This window comes from Thunnus thynnus, chromosome 18 (genome assembly GCF_963924715.1).
Source record: "Thunnus thynnus chromosome 18, fThuThy2.1, whole genome shotgun sequence".
NCBI classification, from domain to species: domain Eukaryota; kingdom Metazoa; phylum Chordata; class Actinopteri; order Scombriformes; family Scombridae; genus Thunnus; species Thunnus thynnus.
The window spans coordinates 26511860-26533385 of NC_089534.1; the positions used below are offsets into that span (position 1 = coordinate 26511860).

Here is a 21526-nt window from a genome sequence, read left to right on the forward strand (position 1 = left end):
GCATGTATTTATTGTGAAGAGAGAGATTGTTTAAAATAAATACACGTGCTCTCTCACCTTCAGCAGCTGGTCTTGCTGACTCTCCCACTGCCTCATGTCCTGGTAGAGTGTGACAGCAACGCGCTGCGGCTCGGCGCGGCATCGCGAGCACACGCCCAGCTGGGTCAGCTCGTCACACACGGGGCAGTGAAGCGTGGTAAAGTACTGGGAAATGGTTCCCTTCCTCCCCACTTCCTCTCCACCCACTGCTGCGGAGCAGGAAGCCTTCTGGATCTGCAGAGACCAGAGAAGGACCACCGACACTGAAAACAGCAGTCTGCATACAACCAATCATTATATAGGGTAGTTTTCTCTTCTCAGGGAGGTCACACTCAGGTTTACTCAGTGACATGTTAGTTCTGTTCATCTGGACAGCTCAGCTTAACTGTCAACACTGTCAGGTGCAGTCCACCTAGCAGACTGCAGCCCTCTGGAGTTTTCTTGCAAACATGTTTACAGTCTGTTTGTCATTAGCTAGCAGTCGTCTGCTTTTTTCTTCCATGTTGACAACTTGGCACAATGCTACATTTTTTGGTTATCAGTGGAAGAGTTTAAAACTGCTACCAGGAAACATACAACCACATTGGTGGAGGTTTAAAATGCTTGGTGAAGTTTTACTGTGTAGACAAGAGACTTAGTTTTGTTTTATCAGTCAATTTTAGAGTTTTTTTATGGTATTCAAGCATGATATGGTAACCTGTCAGTAAAGTTCAAGTCTAAACTCATTCATCTTGTATTATTATGCTTAGAGAGGCACAGAATATAACCCTTCACTCTGAATAAGAGTGTTTATCTTCCGGCTGACGGTTTCCAAAATGCATCCTTCCATTAACATTTGAAACAGCAGCAGTTAAAACTTAAATGGTCACACAGCAGGGTCGACACTGGCATGTGACAAGCTCTAGTGCAATATTCTGGTATGATGTGTAATATAGTTTCACTGCTGTTTTTTAAATGTATATTAATATATGAGAGGTTGGGAGGATGCAGATGTTTGCAGCTCTACCAGCAGAGGGCGTGTGTGCTCTGTCAGAGAACATCCTGACTTCAGTATTGACACAAAGAGCAGCTCAGCAGCGCTGCTGTTTGATGAGTCTCATTCGATCCTCAGTGAGAGGCAGAGGATGTTTTCTCTTCCTCCTTTGTTCTCTCTTCACTACAGACCCTGAATAAAAAAGACCCTCTAGTAGTATGTTGATAGAAATGGATGTAAGGGGCGACATTTATCTCCTTCACTTCACAGCAGTGAGACATCTGTCACTAATCAAACACAGAAGCTCATTAATCAATAAATACGTCTCCAAACTTGAGCTCATACAGATTTATGTGTCCCCAAAAACATTTGCTTTCTTCTTTTATTCTGAAGCTTGTAAAGTTTTCATGTGAATTATCATCGACACTCATCTGCATTTTTTGCTCTACGTTGCAGAGGGAAGATAAAACTCATGATGGCTGCTCATTTCCTGACATGAAATGAAATGTGTGTGTGTGTGAGGTCTCACCCTGGGGAGCTTCTGGTACCAGCTGAACACGTCCACTCCGATCAGCTGGAACATACGGGCCAACGGCGGCAGGATCTGCTTGGTGATGTAGTAGGTGGCGTTGAGGCGCAGGCTTGGGTCCTGCAGCGCCTCCATGGGCCGACGCACCAGCTGGATGAGGGGCACGCCGGGCATCCCGTACACGATGACGTAGGGCACCCGTTCACCCACACGTGGCTCCAAGCGGCGGTCGTACGCCATCATGCGCCTGGTCAGCGATGAAACATAAAAGAGCTGATCACAACTTCTACTGTAAATGACTCAAATAATAATCAAATCTAAATTTATTGTTCAATTATTTACTGGATAAAACATTTTATAATAAACACATCAAGAATCGAGCGGCCTGCTTCTTTGTGTGCTGAGGCTGTACAGATAAACTGTACTAGTGCTCATGAATGAGGCTGAATATTTCCATCTTATCCATGCCTCTGAAATCCGATTTTTTCACCCATTAAGAGCCGGGTTGCCTAGCAACAGAATCAGGTACTGTACACGCAGGCTAGTGCAGCCAGACAATGAGCACTGTGGGGAAGGAGTAATTGGATTCACACAGAGTACTGTAACTGTAGTTGACAGCAAGGTCTTTCTCCCTGTCCTGCACACACACACACACACACACACACACACACACACACACACACACACACACAGTCAACAAGCAAACATATTCATCCAAGTGAAACTAAGGACTTCCTCTGTTTTTCTTGGCGTGCTGTTTCTCTGCATGTGGCTTTTCTCTAAATGCCTGCTGACAATGTGCTGTCACACCTCCTCAGACACATACACGTGAACACACACACACACACACACACACACACACACACACACACACCTGGTGAGCTCCAGCGCGGGGACGCAGGCTCCGGGCCGGTACGAGCTGCTGCCTCGGTACTCCTTGGCGAAGGTCAGGTCCTGCATGCTGGCCCGGCCGTCCAGGACCTTCAAACACTGACGCTGAACGAACTGCTTCACCTGGCTGATGTCCCTCGTCTCAAACAGCAGCTTAATGGAACGCTCCAGAATCTGAGGAGGACATGAATGAATGAACAGACACATGATTAGTCAATAACAATGTTTTAAAAAGTTTTAAAATAAATTGTCTGATTGACAGAGAGGAACCAGCTGACAAATGAATTCAGAGATTCATAGAAACATAAGAAAAACACAAATATAAGTGTGACTTGCAGTTGAATCTCATGATACTGAAATATAATTAGAAGAGAAATGTCTGTGTGTGGCTCAGAAAGCTGCAGTCTAAATGGCAGAATTATCAGCGGGACGAGTCAGTGTCTAGACCAGACAACACAAACAGCCTCGCTGAGCAGGCAGGGACCTTTTCACTGATTGACACGTGTGAAGCGGTCTGAGTAAACGAGAGCGGGAAGAGAGCTGGCACGGCTGTGATTGGTGTAGAGCGTGGAGAAACAAGGGGAGGGAGGAGGAGGAGGAGGAGGAGGGAGTTGGTGGTTTGCCTGTTACCTTGGAAACAGCGGGGCAGCCATCGCGGCGCACTGTCTCGATCCCTTTGGCGTCAAACACGGGCTCCTTTTGGTCAAGGTTCTCGTACATGTAGCCCACGTAGCGCTTCTTTGTCTGCAGCACGCAGGGCAGGTACACCTGGGAGACACACACACACACACACACACACACACACACACACACACACACGCACACACACACACACACAGAAGAGATGAAAAATTACTTCAAATGTGTGTACATTTGCAGATGGAGAGAGAACACTGGCACAGACGCAAATCCAAATCTGAGTGTAAAGACACAAGCTGCTCTGTGTGTGTGTGTGTGTGTGTGTGTGTGTGTGTGTGTGTGTTCCTATGCTGACGAAGCATTTACCTTCTCAAACTTGAGCTTGACAGGCTTGGGGTTGGTTGCAGTCACAGCCTCTGCGATCTCGTTGCCTATCTTGAAGGCCTGCTCTTTGGTGGCTCCCTTCAGCAAAACAAACATGCTGCGAAACACATGAAAGATACAAACATCAGCTCATTAGAGTCCATCTGTGCTGTAAGTCTCCGTCACTTCAGTCAGCTCCTACAGAGCTGTGTCGCCCTGGCGGCCTAGAGGTTTAAGGCTTCGACCGTGAACCCGCAGCTTCCCCAGTTCACGTCTTGTGGGTGGGTGGCCTTCGCTGCGAGTCATTTCTCACCTCTCTGTTCCCTCTTTACTTCCTCTCTCTGTTGTTGACTGTCGAATAAAGAAGTAAAAATAACCACAAATACCCCAAAAATCAGCTGAGGGAAGTCTAGTCCATATTCATCAAGAATCCCTTCTTGTGAGTTAAACTAAACACTCTGCCTCAGAGTTAGATTCAAGAGTTATTTATGAAGCACCTATGAAACACTTTTATATGTAGGCTTTATATGTATACACAAGTAATCAATGGAACTAAGCTACCCAGGGTATACATGCAGAAATATAAGATATTATATTGTAAAAGACTAAATAACTACTATACCATAATGATATTTGGCATATTGTTGCATACTCTGTGTTGCTCTACAGCTGACCACCAGTGTGAGCATCATACAGACCCTCTCTCCTGTGCTCTGTGTGTTGGGAATGTGCACGTGGGTCAGAGTTTCCGTACAGGTGTGCACATTCTCCTGTTAAGTTTGTTTTTACAAATTCCAACTTCTTCTTGGGAAGTGATGTATGTTATGCTTGTATGCTTCCTGGCTGATGTGATTTAGTTTAATTACCAAAGTGCAAAAGAGACAAAAAGTTGATTCCTGCCATCTTTTAATTGCAACGCTACAGTAATAACAAGTCTCCACATCACTGCCTGGCAAATAGTCGCAGCGTTTGGATGTGAGAATTAATTAGCGCCTTCCAGATGGTTGTCAAAACAATAAGAAATGTAATGACATGTAACACTGACGTGTGTGATTGTTGAAAATGTTGGAGCTCTGTGAGAACACAGCTCAGGTGCGATCAGAGCCTCTCACATCATCACAACATAGTGACACATCAGCTGAGCTGCTGGCCGTGTGAACACAGGATGAGACACAGCAAACTGAAATGATTCGTGTGCATCAGTTGTGTCTGACATGAGTTTATATCAGTCGTAATGAGCATGTGTGCTGCACTTTAACCTGTGTGGACCTGCTGCTGCTCTGATGAACAACAGTGACTGTATGGAACATAAACCGTTTACCTGTCAGTGTCTCCATACACAACACGCGCTCCCCATTTCTTAGTGTCATTGACCAGCTTGATGGCTCTCTCCAGTGTCTCTCTGGCTTTGTGGACGATGCTGTCTCCAACCTGGAGACCACAAATGAAAACGCTGAACTTTGTGTTTTTGTGCATTTTCTCCCTGAAATCACAGTCCAGGTCTTTATAGATTTTTATATTATAGACTAGAAATGCTTTTTCCCATGAAACTATGTGGTGTAACATCCGTTCCTCTTCTCCAAAAGAAGCACAGATGGGTTCAAATACGGTGAATGAGTTGGAATTTGAAAACACAGCCAAAACAAAGCTTTCCCCAGTCTTTGCTGTCTCAACTTTTTCCACTGAGGTTTGAGTCTGAATCCAAGCATGGTAGTGAGCCTTCCTCAGACAGCTGATGGTCACATTTGATGATCTTACCTCCACGCTGGGCATGCGCCCGGAGTAGTTGGCCGCGGCGTAGCCGAAGGTGACGTTGGCGATGAGCTTGAGTCCGAGCTGCCGGGCGTCCAGCAGCTTCATCAGGGCTTTGTCCTGCTTGTAGGATTTCATGGACTGCTTCACCATGATACGTGTGTTGAGGATTTCTTCCAGCATGCTGGGCACCACGCCTTTACGCACCGAGGACTGGACACAAACGACAAACAAAAGGGTTCAAGGTGATTATGATGAATTATGGGTTGTAAGATAGTTTTGTTCCTTCAGGTGAAACAGATCAGGCTCGTATTTATCAAGCATTTTAGAGGGAAGTTATCAGAGTCACTCATATTTGGTCCTACTTTTAAAGGAGTAAATGAATGTAGTCAACTTTAACTAGGATATCACTCCTACAGTATCTCTGCTAATATGTAGCAGAACTCCAGAGGAGTCCTAACATCTTGAGGAGTCACCAGGGGATATTTTTGGAAAAGCTTGATGACATTAAGTTTATTTTAGAAACATTGTTCTGACAAAAAAATGAATGATTGTTGTGAGTGACGGTCTTTACGACCCAATGCTTTTTGGCAACAGAGAAAATGCAGCTTTGCAACAGTGATAATATAAGTCTTTGTCAACCAGTACTGTTGGCAACAAAAATGACACATTGATGGTTCTTACAGCACCTCAGATAGATATTTGTGCAGCCAATCAGAGTGACGTAATGGAAACACAATATTACAGTCCAGAGCTTTTATAGGTAATGTGTTGAGTTAACTTTCACATTGTTTTACACTGTATATACATACATATTTTCTAGATTTTTTCCAAATACTCCACACTGCAACTGTCAGAAAAACTACAATATACTATTATAACGTCTAAAACAACACATCACACTCTTAGTAGGAGTCAGTGTAGGAAGCTTCAGAAATTAACATGAAGTCTGATTCTGAGTGAGGAATGTTCCCAGTCCTAGTTTAACTTCCAGTGCAGTTCCTGCCAGTGATTCTGAGTTGCTTGATAAAGGTTTTTGATCAATGTAAAGAAAAAATGATAATATATAATATAATATTTTTTAATATTTTTCCTCATTAGCTCTATTCTTTCTGTCAAGCTTAACATAAGTGTCACAGGGATGACAACACCATGAAAAAGATCATTAATCATGTTTTTACAAAATCAAACTCATCCCCAAATGAGTCAAGTTTAAAGTCCATACATACTGCATTTAGAGGATGTACAGTATACAGAGAATGATGTGATATGTTTTGATAAGCTTGTCTTATTGACATTGGCGGAGTATGGGTGACATCCCGGAATAGAAATAATTCAAAGCACCCAGTGTTTTGATTGGCAGTCTTTGGCATTTACACTGATGTTTCACATTTACATTCCACAGTTGACGCTATGCAACTCTACTCTAATAGTTGGGCTCTTGAGGACGCATCTAACAAACACAGTAGTGGAATAGAAAGATAACAAAGCCGGCTTCACAACATCTGGCTAGTTTTAGTCAAAATCCAGCTGTAGAGAAACAAAAACATAGTTCGACTAAACCTTCTGTGCCTTTCCTTCCCTTCTGTGCCTGTGTGTTATGTAATGAGAGTAAGGGACAGCAGCCAGGCAGCGCGGAGCAATGAGTGAATGAATTAAATTAATGAATGGAGGGACGTAGAGCGTGAAGTGGAGTTTCTGCGGACGTGCTCGGCCTTCACATTAATAAACTTGCACTGCTGGAGGACTCAGAGATGACTCTTAATGGGGCCGCTGTGTGTTAAGTGTGTGATTGGGGGGGGGGGGGGTCAGGGGGTGCTGTACCTTGACGAAGGCAACGCCGTTAGGTGACACGGTGATATCGTTGCGGAGCTGGTAGAGGAGGTCAGGAGGAACCCGCAGGGATGTGCAGCCGAACTTAAACTCATCAGGTCTGAAACAAAGACACGTGTAAGAATATCATTCAAGAAAAGAAATCATCCTTTTCCAGTAGTTAGTTGTTACTTCCTCTTATCACAGGGCTGCTCGCAGCACTGCAGCATCTTCACTCAGCTGCCACTGAAACACCAAAGAGTGACTTAATAGTTATGTCTGCTGTACTGCGGTGTTGATGTGCCTGGGAGCTGCTTCTCTCACTGCCTGCAGCCTCACTGTAGCAGAAAGCCGTCTGAACTTTGGAGCTACACCATCAACAGCCAAACCTTACTACTGAGTATTAATACCTTAATACCACCTGTGGATTTGGTCAAATATGGTCAAAAGATAAGTCAAGATGACATGACTAGCATACAAACAATGTACAGAGTGATGATTCTTCAACTAACTGATTCATTGTTTAGTCTAGGGATTGTTGGGGTTGGGCTCCTCAAATCTCAGGAGGATGCAAGACAATTAATGAGATAGAGAGAAAGATAAACATTTGCACAATTTGTTGCACAATTCATATTAAGATTTTCCTGACTTTTCTCTAAATATTGGATTGTTTTACGTCTTCAGGTCTCTAACAGTTAGTCTGTAAAATACTGGAACGTTAAGTCATCACAATTTCCCAGCATCCAAGCTGATGTCCTTAAATTGCTTAAGATATTTACAATGACATCACACAGAGAAAGCATCATATTCTCACATCTGGAGCCAGAAAGTTTTCTAACTGATCATTCAATTTCTACTGATCCACTAATGAGTTAATCCACTAATCATTCTCACACAAATCTGGAGCAAATATTTCAGCCTTTTCTGCATGTTCCATTATTTGGAATTTACATTTATTGCATTGATAGTTGATTAAATCAATAAAAGCTCTGATTCAGCTTTGGTGCAGCGACTCATCAAAGTCAGAATATCAAATTACATTCTACAAATGCTAGTGTAGTTTAAAACCAAACACATAAGAAACAGGACTTACTCCTGCAGAAAATGTGTAGTAATGATAACAGGATGAATCACTGCAAATATCTAGAGGTCAGTCAGCTGAAAACCACAATGCTTGAATAACATCTAACATGATGTGAGGCTGACGCAGACATGACTGTTAGATTTAAAAGAAATATTGTATCACTTATAATGAATCAAACACATGAACTGTAGTGCAACTGTAGTGAAACTAGTCCACTGGTCTGCTGAGTACTGCAGCTGACATTGATATTCTGAAATAGTAAACTACCCTCTGGGCTAATTTGCCACTTTCTACTCTGCTGAGGATGAGGAGCATAAAGCCAGCATACGTCTTTTTTTCTTTTACCTTGGGGTAGCAGACATATACATGTTGAAAAGAAGTGTTCACGGCTCCCGCTGTTGCTATGCAACTACAGTAATCCCCTTGAAAAAAATGAAATATTTCCTAACTTCTATCTCTCGCTGCTCTGAGCTGTGAACAACATGCCGAGCTCTGACTGTGTCTGTTCCATTAAAAATAATGAGGGAGGGAAGGCGGCGCTGGATGGAGACTTTCCTGGCAGACGTGCAACCTAAGCAAGTTCGGGTACACGCTGTAGGTGTGTGGGCCTGTCATGTCCTTACGTTCCCAGACTGTCCACGTGGCCGAGGCAAGTGGAGAAGCAGTAGTTGTACGCGATAATGATGGAGGGGTAGAGCGACTGGAAGTCCAGAACAATCACGGAGTTGCTGTAGAAACGCGACTCGGGCTCCATCACCAGGGGGATGCACTGCGGAGCCCTCTGCTGGGCTCGCTGCTGGATGCTGGGCGTCACAGGGATGTAGTTCAGCGGCTTGGCCACGCGTAACATCATGGACTCGACGCGGTACTGCAGGGACGAGAGCAGGAGGGAGCGCAAGGAGTATGATCATTATTAATTGTTTTTCATTTGTTTCCACTGTGCTAAAATTTGCTGTGATAATCACTATTAATTCATTTATACTGTCCATTTACAACATCCATTTGTAAAACAGACATGCAGTGTTACAAGAACTGCTGTTCTAGGTAACCAACACAACTAGATGTAAATGATATGATATGAATGATAAGTAAAAACAGTTTTCAATCATTTCTCAATATGAAATATTAGAAGTCTCAGCCCTGTGAAGTGTTGGGAGTTATCTGGCTTGGACATCATCATCTATCAAGCACTAACTGCCCTCCTCAACCATAACCCAAACATTAAGAACATTAAACCCAGAGCTTCACTTACTGGTTTTATGGACACTTAAGGACAAGCAGGAAAGACTAAATTGACATTTTATCACACCATAAAGTTGATAAGGCTAAAATGTTGGCAAACAGTTGCCTGTTTACTGTCTATTTACAGGATATAACAGAGCAACATTAGCATTCATTGGAGTCGTGTTTCTCTCAAACACAACAAACTTAAGTCCAATAGTCCTTCTTTTTTGTGTTTTTGGTCTCCTCCTCAGAAAAACATCTGGCTCTTAAGCTTCTAAATGTTCCATCATGTTCACCAGCTAATTGCTCTGTAGAGCTTAGAGGAGCTGCAGTGTAGGGTAGGTAGACAGATTCTCTGGGGGTATGTCTCTACAGGCAGCACCTTTCAACCTTACACACAGTCAACAAAGACCTGGAAGTGTGTGTGTGTGTGTGTTTGTGTGTGTGTGTGTGTGTGTTGGTACCTGTGATCCTCGGGTCAGAACGTGGAGGAACTGGATCCCAAACAGTCTGGCCAGCTCGCTGGTTTTGCCGATGATGTCATGCTGTTGCAGAAGCTGCATGGTGCCGCGCACACGGCTCACGTAGTGGTCCACCACCTTCCACCTAACACACACACAAACACACATCAGTGGATTCATTATATACAGTGATTTTCATATGAAAAGCTGTTAAAAACCAGCTAAAAGTCTAGATGGTTCAAATACAAATAGAGAAATCAGCAATGATTAGGAAGCGTTGTGTACACGGTGTTGGAAACAAACCTGTACAGGTGGGTGTTGTGGTCAAACCAGTCAGACAGTGTGCGGGGGCTGTACAGGGGGAAGCGCTGGTGGAGCACATGGAAGGCAACATTCTCAAAACTGTAGCTGTTCAACGTCGCCTGAGGGGGAAAAAATAAAAACAACGCCTTTAATCAAAGCAGGTGGAAAATAGTATGTGGTATAGTCCTACAAAGTGTACAATTTGTAAAACACCCTCACTTTCCTTTCTGTTGTAAACAGACTTCTGAATCTTTTATAGCAGTGGTTTCCAATGTTTTTAGCTCGTGACCCCTTGAAATGAAACAATGTCTACTCGTGACCACTAATCATAGCTTATGGCCTTTGTGCGGACGTGAGTTGTGATTCGTTCAACCCAAGAAGATTTTTTCTTTCTTGGACTGTTTCATATGAAGAATTTTTAGATACTGAAAGAGGTGAAAAAATTAGGAAAAGTTATAAAAAAATAAATAAAATTTTGTGTAACAGAAATATATATTCTTCTTTTCTTTCAGAAATTAATGAGAGAAAATACCATGACAGCTCATAAAATGTCTCCGAAATTAGGTGAAATTCAGACTAGTGGTCACGGTCGGCCACTCATGTGAGCATCTGACCAAGAGATTCCCTGTGTGTTCTGAGAAAAATCAGCATTTTACATTAAAAAACAACAGAGCTCACAGCCTAACACTAGCACCATGCAGACAGCAGTAGTAACACCAACCTGAGAAAACCCACTGAGTTAACAAGATAGAAAAACACTGTAAAAACTCCACAATCGATGTGCAAGGGGACGGGAGAAGTTAAAACACATTTTAATGGAACATATATGTTTTTGTCGATATGTATCGCAAAGATTTTATTTCAAAGTTCACATTTCAATAAAATGATTGAAATGAAGCCCAATATACAAAAATAAAGTCGCACTGTAGCAGAAAGAAAATGTAACACTGGTGAGAATCCTGTCTGAGAGAGTGGAAAATGAAAGTCGGGCACAGCCTAAAACTTGGAATGGTGAAGACAGGGTGTGTGGGAGGGGGTTGAAGTCATGCTGGGACACTTGCCTCAGTCTTCATCACCCTCCACAGGTTGAGGGTGATGCGGCCGATGATGTTGATCTCAGACATGGTGTCGGCCCCGTACTCATCCCTGTCTGCGGTGAAGCGGTTCTCTTTGGAGTCACCTGAGGACACACACAGAGCCAGACAGACAGCCAATTACAGAAGAGGAGGGGAAGCCACCAGAGGCGCTCTATTCAGCTAGTGCGCGCACACACACACATACAGACACAGACACACACACACTCACAGGGAAACACTTAAGACTCACACACACAAACTCTGCTGTACCCACACATCTCTACTCTTGCGCACACCCAGATGTGTGCAGGTACACACACTCCAACAAGGCCACACATGTTTGTACTTAAAGTGTGTTCACACATAAACATTCAAGCACACATGCAGCGCATGCACGCGCACACACCCACCCACACACTCACCCGCCCACACAAACAAACTCACAAACACACACACTCTTTCCCTTGACCTGGATTTAATGATTTCAGACTAGAACAAGAGATTGCTCAAAAACAAACAATTGCTAGAGAAGAAAATAATAGTGCACCCACACACGCTTTCAGTTTGACAGATACTGCAGCTCTCAGCAGCCACACTCTGACTGTAAGATTCAATACTATAACCATAATTACTTCTGCACGTTGCACGTACGGGATTTTGCAGCTATGCACTTAACAAGTGCCATGGTCTGTTTATGGATTTGTCCTGATGTGTCGCAGCCTCCATTAAAGAGAGAAGACCCTAATAGTTGGTCAGTAGCGGGGGTTTACTGTGTGGAACACAGCACAGTCAGCTCTGCTGCTGCATGCTGTAAATAATGGAAAGCTCAGCAAATAACTTTTCCACAGGAAATGTTTAGACATATACAGGTTAGTACTGTGGTTACTGGTCTGTGAGGGGAATCTGTGAGATTATATTAAACCTGGAAGGCTCTACTTTTGAAGCAGTTTTTGAAACTTCTCACACTTCTTGTCACACATCTCTCTCTTTGAAGTCCAGTGAGTGAGTCAGACCACAGGACTGCTTAGTTCAGATCAAAACTCCCACTGAAAAGACTCATTTCTGGTTCCGAGAACCCCATAGATGGAAAAGTCCACATGATTATTATTTTAACAATGTTTATGGCTGCTTTTTACATTCTTGCTCCCTGTTTCATGTAGGTTGCTCAATTGTTGCTCAATTGAATTTTACTCCACATTTTCTGTTTTTTTCCAAATGAGAGATATCCCATATTCTGTAATAGTGCCCAACAGCTCATCATTGAGTTTGATGGTGCTGTGATAACACCAGGGAGTGAACCTTAAAAAAAAAGGATAAATTACATTTTTAAGGAACATTAAGATTTGCTTTGAACCCTGATAACTTGCTGTGCATTTGCTAATAGAAGCAGCTTTGGTGACTGCCAGCCCTACCTGGCACTCGTGACAGCTGCTGACAGAGGTCTAGTCTAAGTGCTGCCGCCCTCTGGAGCAGGTAGCCCCAGGAGTGCATCTGCACCTCGTACCCCACCAGGATGTCTGGATCAAACCTGCCAGAACATGAACATATTAGCACAGAGTTGAGTTTTAAGAGCAATATACAGTAGCTGCTTTTGGAGATTAAAAGTTGTGACCTCTGCTGTATGATTCAATATCTATAAAGTATTGTTATTGTCACACACCTCCTCATGACAGTGACCAGCTCCTGAAACAGCATCTTCTCATCAGTGGCGTATGTCACCTGCAGTCCAGAGACACCTGACCTGACCAGCAGGGGCGCTGTTCCTCTGTGACCTGCTGAGAGCGTTTAAACACACTCATCAGCTTGACTGTAAACAGGTAGTGATCATGTGATCTTTAACGACAGTGTTCCCTATTTAAACTTTAAATGATGTTACAAATAATAATAAAACATCTTGGGACAATTATCTTTCATTTTACTAGCGCTATGAGAAAGTAAGCTTTCACCTTGGTCACAACTTTGGTGGTCTTTGTCCACCACAATGGCACCTGTCAGCTGGGTGCTGTCTACATCCGGCAAGGGAGCATCAGAACTGAGGCAGTAGAATAAGGCACATATGGGGTCGAACTCGGGGTCAGGTTCGAGGTCACGTCGGGTTCGTGCATGGAGCTCCATGCCCATTAGTGTTAGGTACTGGACCTGAAGAAGAAAGAGAAAAAACATTGTTGGGTTGAAAGGAAGCCACCATCTTTAGAGGAAGTACATCATGTCACCCTCTTGTTGTTTGATCATATCCCTTTATCTCCAAACTACTTCCAGATATTCCACATCTCCTCTAACTTTGCTCTTATTTTCTTTTTCAAACAGTTCTTTCTTATCTGATCATTTTTTTAGTTTTAGTATTGCAACCTTAAAGATATCACCCCTTGCTAATGACTTAGCAACAATAATAATAAATTTGAGTATCTAGCAACGCTTATTTTAAATAGTGCATTTACTGCAAATCTGTTTTGATAAGAACACCTGTAAGTGCCAGGAATATTAAGTGTAAATCCTAATGGACTTCATGACTTCCATGGAAGATGGGATTCAGTGGTAAAACCCAGCCACAAGTTTACATTCCAAGAATGGCTGAGTCCACCACATCTGAAACCCTGAAACCATGTGTGCCCCTGCTGGTCGAGGACTCTGTCCAGCCAAAGTTTCTCTCATGTGTTTTCCCACATTCTTTGTTCTACTCAGCTTCCCAAACACTACAACACAGGTCCAGCTAAGTCCCATATATCAACACTAGACCACATAACTCTTTTCATCCCAAATTAAAAAGGAATTTAGAAGACGTTGAAGGTTTTATAAGGGACTGATATAACCTGTCTTGAAGCAGATTATCAGCCTGTCATTCATCCCTGAACTACCAGAAAATCGACTAAATCTGAAGACTAACTGGGCAAGTCTACAGATGTAAAACGACTTGATGATTTTAAAAAATATTCTGATATATGTGAGTGAGGATCATCTGTGTTTACCAGAGAAGTCTAAGGTGCAGCTCACCTCATGCAGAGCTTTGGCATCCTGCAGGTTCTGCATGCTGACTTTGAAGCCATAAGAGTTGGCTATGCTGGGACCTTCAATCTGAGAGTTATCTTTCTTTGGCATATTCAAAGCAGCAAACTGGTTCTGTGAAAGACAAAGAGTACATGAGAAACATCCAAATGAGTAAGACAACATAGGCACCATTAAGGCTCAATTCAAAAGCTGAACTGGAAGAGGCAGCGACTTTGTTCAGGGAAAAAAGCTAATATTGGGTATATATATATGGAATGTCACACATATACGTCTACATGCACAGTTCTGCACTGGTATTCTAAAGCTGTTTCCCTGTTTCCTCTCCACATTAAAGACCTGAAAAAGCAAACTTGTGGTCTGACCTTCATCTGTGTTGTCAGTAACACTCTTCTCAGAGGCTCCGCTTGGCTTCTCCGCCTCTCCTGGAGTCTCTGAGAAACAGGATCATCTGCAGAAGAAATTAAACAGGAAGAGCATAGACGACTGAATTAATCAACAGTGTAAAAAAGTAGAAGAGTTGACAACAGTAGTAACAGATATAATCACACATTACCCTGCGTTCCTGAGACAGGATGAAACTGCTGTTTTCTTACCCTCAGATATGGGCGTGCTGCACATTGGCTCCAGATCTTCCCTGCTTCCCTGCCGCCTCCTTAAAAAGGGAGTGCTGTGAAGGAGGTGTGGGATAGTCCTCCCCTCTTCCCTGTTACCGACATGAAGGAGTGTAGGACTAAGATTCTCCCCTAATCTCTCCAAGGAATTAGAGAGCCCAGGTGATAGGGGTTCAGAAGAGTTTTCACCTTGCCTGTCCTGATCTAGCTTGCCTGGCCCTGAGGGGCTGGACTGACATGACTGCTGCCATGGAGGCAGCTCTGGGGACTCTGGAGAGCTGGTTTTATCATCATCATTATCATCTTTTTCTCCACCCTCCTGCTCAAGATCCACAGCACCTTCATCTGTAACTGGACTCACCTCTGTGGATTTACACTGAGAGGCTGTATTCTTCAGGGGAGATATGATTAAGGACAGGTTGCGTTTCTTTCTCCTTGGAGTCCTGATGGTGGAGAGTCTCTCACACAGCTCAACCTTCACAACTGGGCAGCTAGAAACAGCTGGCTGTTCAGTTCTGTCTGGATGTTCATCCACATCCACCCCAACTCTCTCCTTCTTCAGTAGCCCTGTGTCTCTCCTCGCTTTTTGTAAAATATCATACTGTTTCCTGGCTTCCAGCCACAGCTGCACACGCTCTCGGCTTGGTGGGTTTTTGCAGGGCAAAAGGATGACCTTCTTGTCACTGGCTGAGGATGGGTCAGTCTCAGACTGCTCTTTACTTGCCTCTGAGGCCTCAGCTCCCTGGGCTTGGGAAGATGAGGTAATAGTGGTGGCGGGGTGTGTCATGGCTGAGAAGGCTGTCTTCCAGAAATGGAGGCCATCCAAAGACAAGTCTCCACTGAACTCTGCTAGCTCCTTAGCCAGTCTGGTTCCCACCATTAGCTTGCGGCCGCCAACCTCCCTGAAGACAAGGCAGAGCAATGTGATTAAAAAAAATGTATTTATATTTTTAAAATACTGTAATTCATCACTATTTCAGAAGTGAACAAAGTGCAAAATCTAGTAATGAAAGATTTTTATTAAATAAAGCCATGTCGATAGAAAAGAACACATGACCGATACTGGATTTTTGTAGCTCATATGATATTTGAACATTTAAAAATATATCATCTAATGCATTTTAACACATGCCATGAAGATCTTTGATAAGAATCACTGAAATTTGGCTATCAAGAATACTGGCCAAGTGAGCAAAACATTTTACAGCGGAAAAAGAATTGTCAGTGCTCTCTGGTGCACAAACTATACAACAGCAACACTGTACTGTACTGCCATTTCTTGTTACTTATTGGACTTGAGTCACAACATTGTAACTTTGTGACAAAAAACTTAGGTAATAAGTGCAGATGTTTATATATTTTTTAATTGTTGTTTTTTGCATCCAACATCATCTTGTTTTGTGCTGATGTGTGATAGTTTTAGGAAAGTTTTGAGGTGTACTGCCCAACATATACGCTGATACCTATATATCGGATGAGCTAAAATCAGCCGATAATATTGGCCATGCTGTTTAATCAGTCAGGATCTATTTCTCAAAAAACTTTACAGATATATTTTGTACATTTAGTCCATACATGGTTTAATCATATGCAAGATATTGTACAGTAATTATTGTTGCCGCTTGTGCAGTTAATGCATATATTCTCACATGGGTTTCCCTGGGGCATCAGAGGGGTCGCTGCAGAAGGGCTCCTGGAATGTGGCCTCGGACATCTCCAGGTCCAACAGAGTGCTGAGGATCTCATCCCGGCTTGGAGGGGACATGAGGGGCTTGAGAATGTGGGCTCCACTTCCTGTCCCCCGCAGTAGCTGGCTCGCTCTCACCTGGGATAGCGAGCTGATGGAACGGGGAGAACTACTGGGCGTAGTGGATGTTAGTCCATCAATGCCCTCCAGAAGCTCACCTGTTGGCGAGCCTTCATGGTCTACAAAGGATGCGGAGCTTAAAGGCAAGGGTAGGACAGGGTCGAAGGCCGAAAAAAGCAGCTCTTTTCTCTCACAGTGAAAGTCTTGAAAGGGGCTGAGGGTATGGGCTTTACCTAAAGAGAAGTCCCAGTCTCTGTTCTTAATTTTCTCAGAGTCGGGGAATGTGAGGTGATTTGACACATACTCCCCGTTCTCAGGTCTATCAAAGAGGTCAGGGCTGACCAGCTTTGCCTTGTGCCAGTCAGAAGCCTTTTGAAGCTCCTCCCCAGAACCAGACAGTTGATCAAGTTTCTTCTCAACGCCGCCCAGTGCAGAGACAGCTTCCTGGCTGACATCACTCAGGAACATTACTGGTAAATTTTTATCAGTCAGGACAAACTGACTGCCACTGTACGGGCTGGAGAACTCCGTCTGATCAATGGCATTTATATCAAAGTTATAGTTGTGTGGGAGCTCTGGGGACAAACTGTCCTCTATGAAGTTACAACTGTCCAAGCCTGGGTCTGACAGGAAGAGGGGGCAGTCATCTGACATGTTGGCCTTCTGTTTCACTGACAGATCTGGCTGAGTGCTGCTGGTCTTGTTTTTCCTGATTCTGGGCTTTTTATCCTTGGGAGTGGCAGATTTTGGGGCCCTGGGTTTCCGAGGAGTGGCAGAGGGGGCTCTTCGGGATTTAGCTGGTTTAGTTGTGGGATCCAGTAGTGCTGCAGCCTGAGCTATGGCAGTGGAGTGGTTGTCTGTACCAACCACTTGTAGAGGAAGGGCTTGTCCCTGCTGCCTCTTCTGGAGAAGCTGCTTGAGGACAGCCAAGCTAGAGGGGGTCTCACAGAGAGTGGGGATCTCCCCGTTCTTAGGGCCTGAGTGTGGGGAGGCTGTTGCTAGTTGGTTGTCTTTACAGTCTCCCAGTAAGGGTCTACCAGACAGAGGAGGTGTAGGAGCTTTGGACTCCTCTGGTGAAGCCTCTGCCTTTACCACAGTGGTCTGGCAACCTTGCTGCTTCAGCTGAACCGGTGGTGAAAAACTTTGGTTGACCTCCATGATAGAAGTCTCACAGTCCTCAACCTTTGGTTCTATTGACTGGGCTACTGAGTTAGAGTCTGGTATAGATGCAGTCTGGCCTTGGCTGTTGCCATCTGTACTTACTGGCTGCTGAAATGGAGGGACCTCTTGAGAGGAACTCTCAGAAGAAGGCAAGTCATCCTCTGGGAAAAGTAGCTGGGAGTTGTCTTTATTTAACTCATGGCTTTTAGGTTCCTCAGCCTTCTTTTTGCGGGACCTTCTGGGTCTTGTGGTGGTTGTAGAACTGTTGACAGTTCCTTCAGCTATATTTGTTACTTTCTTTCTCTGCCTTGGAGCAGCACCACTGCTTTGTCGTGACCTCTCTTTTTGGGGCACTTCTTCTGGAGTTTTAGTAGCAGACTTGCTTGCTTTCCTTTTAGTATCTGTGTATTTCTTAGGTTTGGTAGTTTGACACTTTACTCCTTTGGTTGAAGATACTGTGCGTGGTTTGTGAAAAGCAGAATTGAGACATGGGTCGATGAGTGGGTTTAGTAGTTGTTCTGAAGTCTTGGTGTCCATAAGAGGGTCACTTGGGGACCAACAACGTGGGGGTGTTGAGTCTATGGGGCTTGGGGATCTATCAGAGAGATAGCCCAGCTCTAGCATGACATCAGTATAGTCAATGTCATGGTCTTCTGCTAGCTCACAGTAACATGGTCGAGGGGGCGGCAAAGAGGGGAGATATGGGCCTCTCTCACAGCCCTTAGTCCTTTTGACCCTTTCACCCTGTCTGACTCGTGGTTTTGAGGAGCTACTCACTGTTTTCCTATTTGTGGAGTTGACCTTTGCCTTTCGTTTGGGATGTTTTTTGGCCTTTGGCTCTGTGATGGGAAACTTCACTGCAGTGGACTCCGGCACCTTGGGCCAGAAATCCTTGAGAGGGGCCAGTTTATTGTACTGTTCCAGCTTTTCTTGTGTCAGCAACACCCACTGCTCCTCTGCACTCACTTTGGACATTTTCACCAACATGTTTTTCTGTCCTTTGAACCTGTTGATAATAATGTACTTGATGATGATAGGGGGTTCCTTCTTGCGCCGTTTCTGGTATTTTAGTTCCTGTCCACTGGGGACATTGCTGTCTTTGAGCCGTTCTTTGACAGAGGCTGGATTTTTAGAACGAGGGGCACCTGAGTGTTCTCCATCCTCGCTGTCGTAGATCATCTTCCGTTTGGCCCTCAGGGTATATTTACTACCAGGTAGTGCTGAAGGTTTAGTACATGTGACTTTAGCAGATAAACCTTGCAATGGGCTTAAACTATCATCTGCTGTGTCTTTAGCTTCCTCAGAAAAGCTGGACACAGTGGTGGAGTTGGTGGCAGGGGGCTCTGAAAGTGGTTCTCTCTCTTCATTTTCAGACCTCTCTTCACTTTGTGGCTCATCGTTTGTAACCGACTCTCCCTCTATGATTGGCTCATCTTTCATGGTCTCCGGCTCTTTTACTGGATTCCCCTCAGAAATTGGCATCTGGGTGTCCACCATCACTGGACAAACACGTGTGACTGAGGTGAGGCCAGTGCAAACCTGGGTGTCAGAGGTAGAACTTTCAACTGTGTTTAATTGGGTCCTCTGTCCCGTCATTCCCAACCTTTTTTTATTGACTTTTAGCCTAGACCTGCGAGACTGGGCTTGTTCAAGCTTGCTGCTGGAATCAGCTAGCTTTTTGCTCCCAGCTTTCTTCCTAGTGAGGCAATTGGAGAGAATGACACTAGGGAAGAACTTGTAGTGTGCTTCCTGCTGGGCTACAATAGTCCTCTCAGTCTTGTTTTCCTGATAGTCCTCGTACCTGATTTTAAGTTCACCAACATCTCCCTCCTCGCTGTCCTGGCTCATTTCTTCCTCCTGAGGATCAAGAAACGCATCCTCTTCCATGGGTGACGGGGCTGAGGAAATGTTCCTCAGGATGGGGCTTTTACTGTCTGTCTGGCTCAGCTCCAGCTCTGTCTTAGATGAGCAGTTTCTCAGCTCTGAGTAACAGAGAGAGAAGGTCCTGTGGTTCTGAAGAATCGACAGACAGTTCGTTTCTACATTCTTTATGCTGCCATACTTCTTCCTGCTTTTGGTGACCTTACCGTTACTAAATGGGAAACTTTCAAGATCTGTCTTATCCAAAGCTATAGACGCTTTCTTGTCATAGGTGTACAGGGGTCGTAAGTCCTCTTTGTCTACACAGATGGGAGACACCTCAGGGTGATTGGCTATCTTGCAGGGGATGGGGTGCTTGACTGGTGGGATGTAGGGGATTTCTTTATTAACCTTGAACCCTGTTGAACATTCACTACTGCTGTCCTGGCTGCTCTTTGACTGAAAGTGCTTGTCAAGTGGTTGCTCTGTGTCCAACACATGAACTGGACTGTGCTCTGGGTGCTTGCACTCTAGACGGATTTTGGCTGAGGAGGGGGGCTCCAGGTGGACAGTCTCTCCAGGGAAGGGATTTCTTTTTACAAGCATCTTTTCTGTGACTATGAGAGATGACTGCGTCCTGGAGCCACTGTCCGTTAAGGATGAATCTATGGATACAAAACAAAAGAACAAGAGGCACCTCAATGAGCGTTAACAGCAGACAGAAATAGATTCAAATCTCTCCTTTACATATGACATACTTGTTTTTCTTGAAATTAAGAGAAAAGTGATGCAGCAGAAACAAAGATATTCTCATTATTATTCCATGCATCCTTCTTCCTTGTCAAAACCTGGTACCCACATTACCCACAATGCAACTCAACCCTCAATAGATTGGTTGAGAGATTTGGGTGTGTTATACTTCTAGCAGCTAATGTAGCCTGAAGAGGCTAGCCTCAAGCAGAGATGAGGAGCATGCTACAGAGGTCTGGTAACTTCACTTCATTCTAACTCCACACCCCCAGATTTTTTTCATTTTCTAAATGTTTTGAAAATGGCCCCAACTGACACTGACTCAAGTGACTTGAGGCAATTTATCAGATTTCATACAACTCTCTCTGGTGCCACAAAAGGCTTGAAAATGTTTTTTACATATGCAATAGTACTCCCCAAGACCTGTAAACACACTTTGATGTGTAAAATTGCTGGAGATCCTCTTTAAAGGAACTGACTTCAGTGGTATTACAACTAATTAGACTGAAAATCTTTGTTATGACAATTCCCACCATCTATTCCCAGGTCTGACATTTAAAACAGAGGATGTTTCATATTCTCATCTTTTATCTCCTCTTCAGCACCAGCAGTTAGCACTGTTCAAAGGTCGCTTGGTTGTATTGGTATGTCATTATATTTAGTGTTTCGGTGAGCTAATGACAACTGTCATCTGACAATGAAAAACATATTTTAAGTAGAATGACAATTTACAACTGTGCTACTCACAAAATAGATAAGTCTAAATAAAGACCAAAAGGAACAGCAGTGGCACCTGCAAAGATGGCTGTGCAAACCTAAGATTGTGCTCAGAGAGATATTAGTACTATGTGCCCCCTCATTCATTTCAATAAGATTACTGCATTGGCACAGCTTTACAGAATGGCAACACAATCAATCATGTGATTTTAGACTTATTGCAGGCGGTCACATTGTGGGGACACGTGTGCAAAACTATGACTAGCTTGGCCAGCAGGTTTACATACACTGAAGAGTCTGAAGACTGTAAATCACAGCCCACAAATACTGTATGTCCTGTTTTTGTCCTAGGGGTGGGTGATATGATAAATACAGTATACTATGAGACAATATAAATTAGTCAATTGTGAGAGATTTTACCATTTATAACACAGAGACAATCCCTTCAATCTTTCAGTATAAGAGGCC

The 21526-nt window shown here is 43.9% G+C and overlaps 1 protein-coding gene across 3 annotated transcripts in view; it reads right to left on the reverse strand.

Annotated features, from left to right (window-relative positions):
• The window catches only part of rev3l (REV3 like, DNA directed polymerase zeta catalytic subunit), a 76603-nt gene that overhangs the window by 1637 nt on the left and 53440 nt on the right, over positions 1-21526 (reverse strand). Inside the window, exons 13-31 of one of the 3 annotated variants that reach the window (XM_067572967.1) lie at positions 16413-20256; positions 14746-15665; positions 14515-14600; positions 14138-14263; positions 13093-13285; positions 12807-12918; positions 12559-12674; positions 11132-11250; positions 10071-10189; positions 9771-9912; positions 8706-8950; positions 7011-7119; positions 5193-5399; positions 4756-4865; positions 3438-3552; positions 3063-3200; positions 2416-2606; positions 1542-1788; positions 58-273 (exon numbers count right to left, since the gene is read on the reverse strand). In XM_067572967.1, the coding sequence (XP_067429068.1) occupies positions 58-273; positions 1542-1788; positions 2416-2606; positions 3063-3200; positions 3438-3552; positions 4756-4865; positions 5193-5399; positions 7011-7119; positions 8706-8950; positions 9771-9912; positions 10071-10189; positions 11132-11250; positions 12559-12674; positions 12807-12918; positions 13093-13285; positions 14138-14263; positions 14515-14600; positions 14746-15665; positions 16413-20256 (7355 nt within the window). Of the gene's footprint in view, positions 1-57; positions 274-1541; positions 1789-2415; positions 2607-3062; positions 3201-3437; positions 3553-4755; positions 4866-5192; positions 5400-7010; positions 7120-8705; positions 8951-9770; positions 9913-10070; positions 10190-11131; positions 11251-12558; positions 12675-12806; positions 12922-13092; positions 13286-14137; positions 14264-14514; positions 14601-14745; positions 15666-16412; positions 20257-21526 lie in introns of those variants that run through there. The other 2 variants (XM_067572966.1, XM_067572968.1) reach the window with 2 other exon arrangements.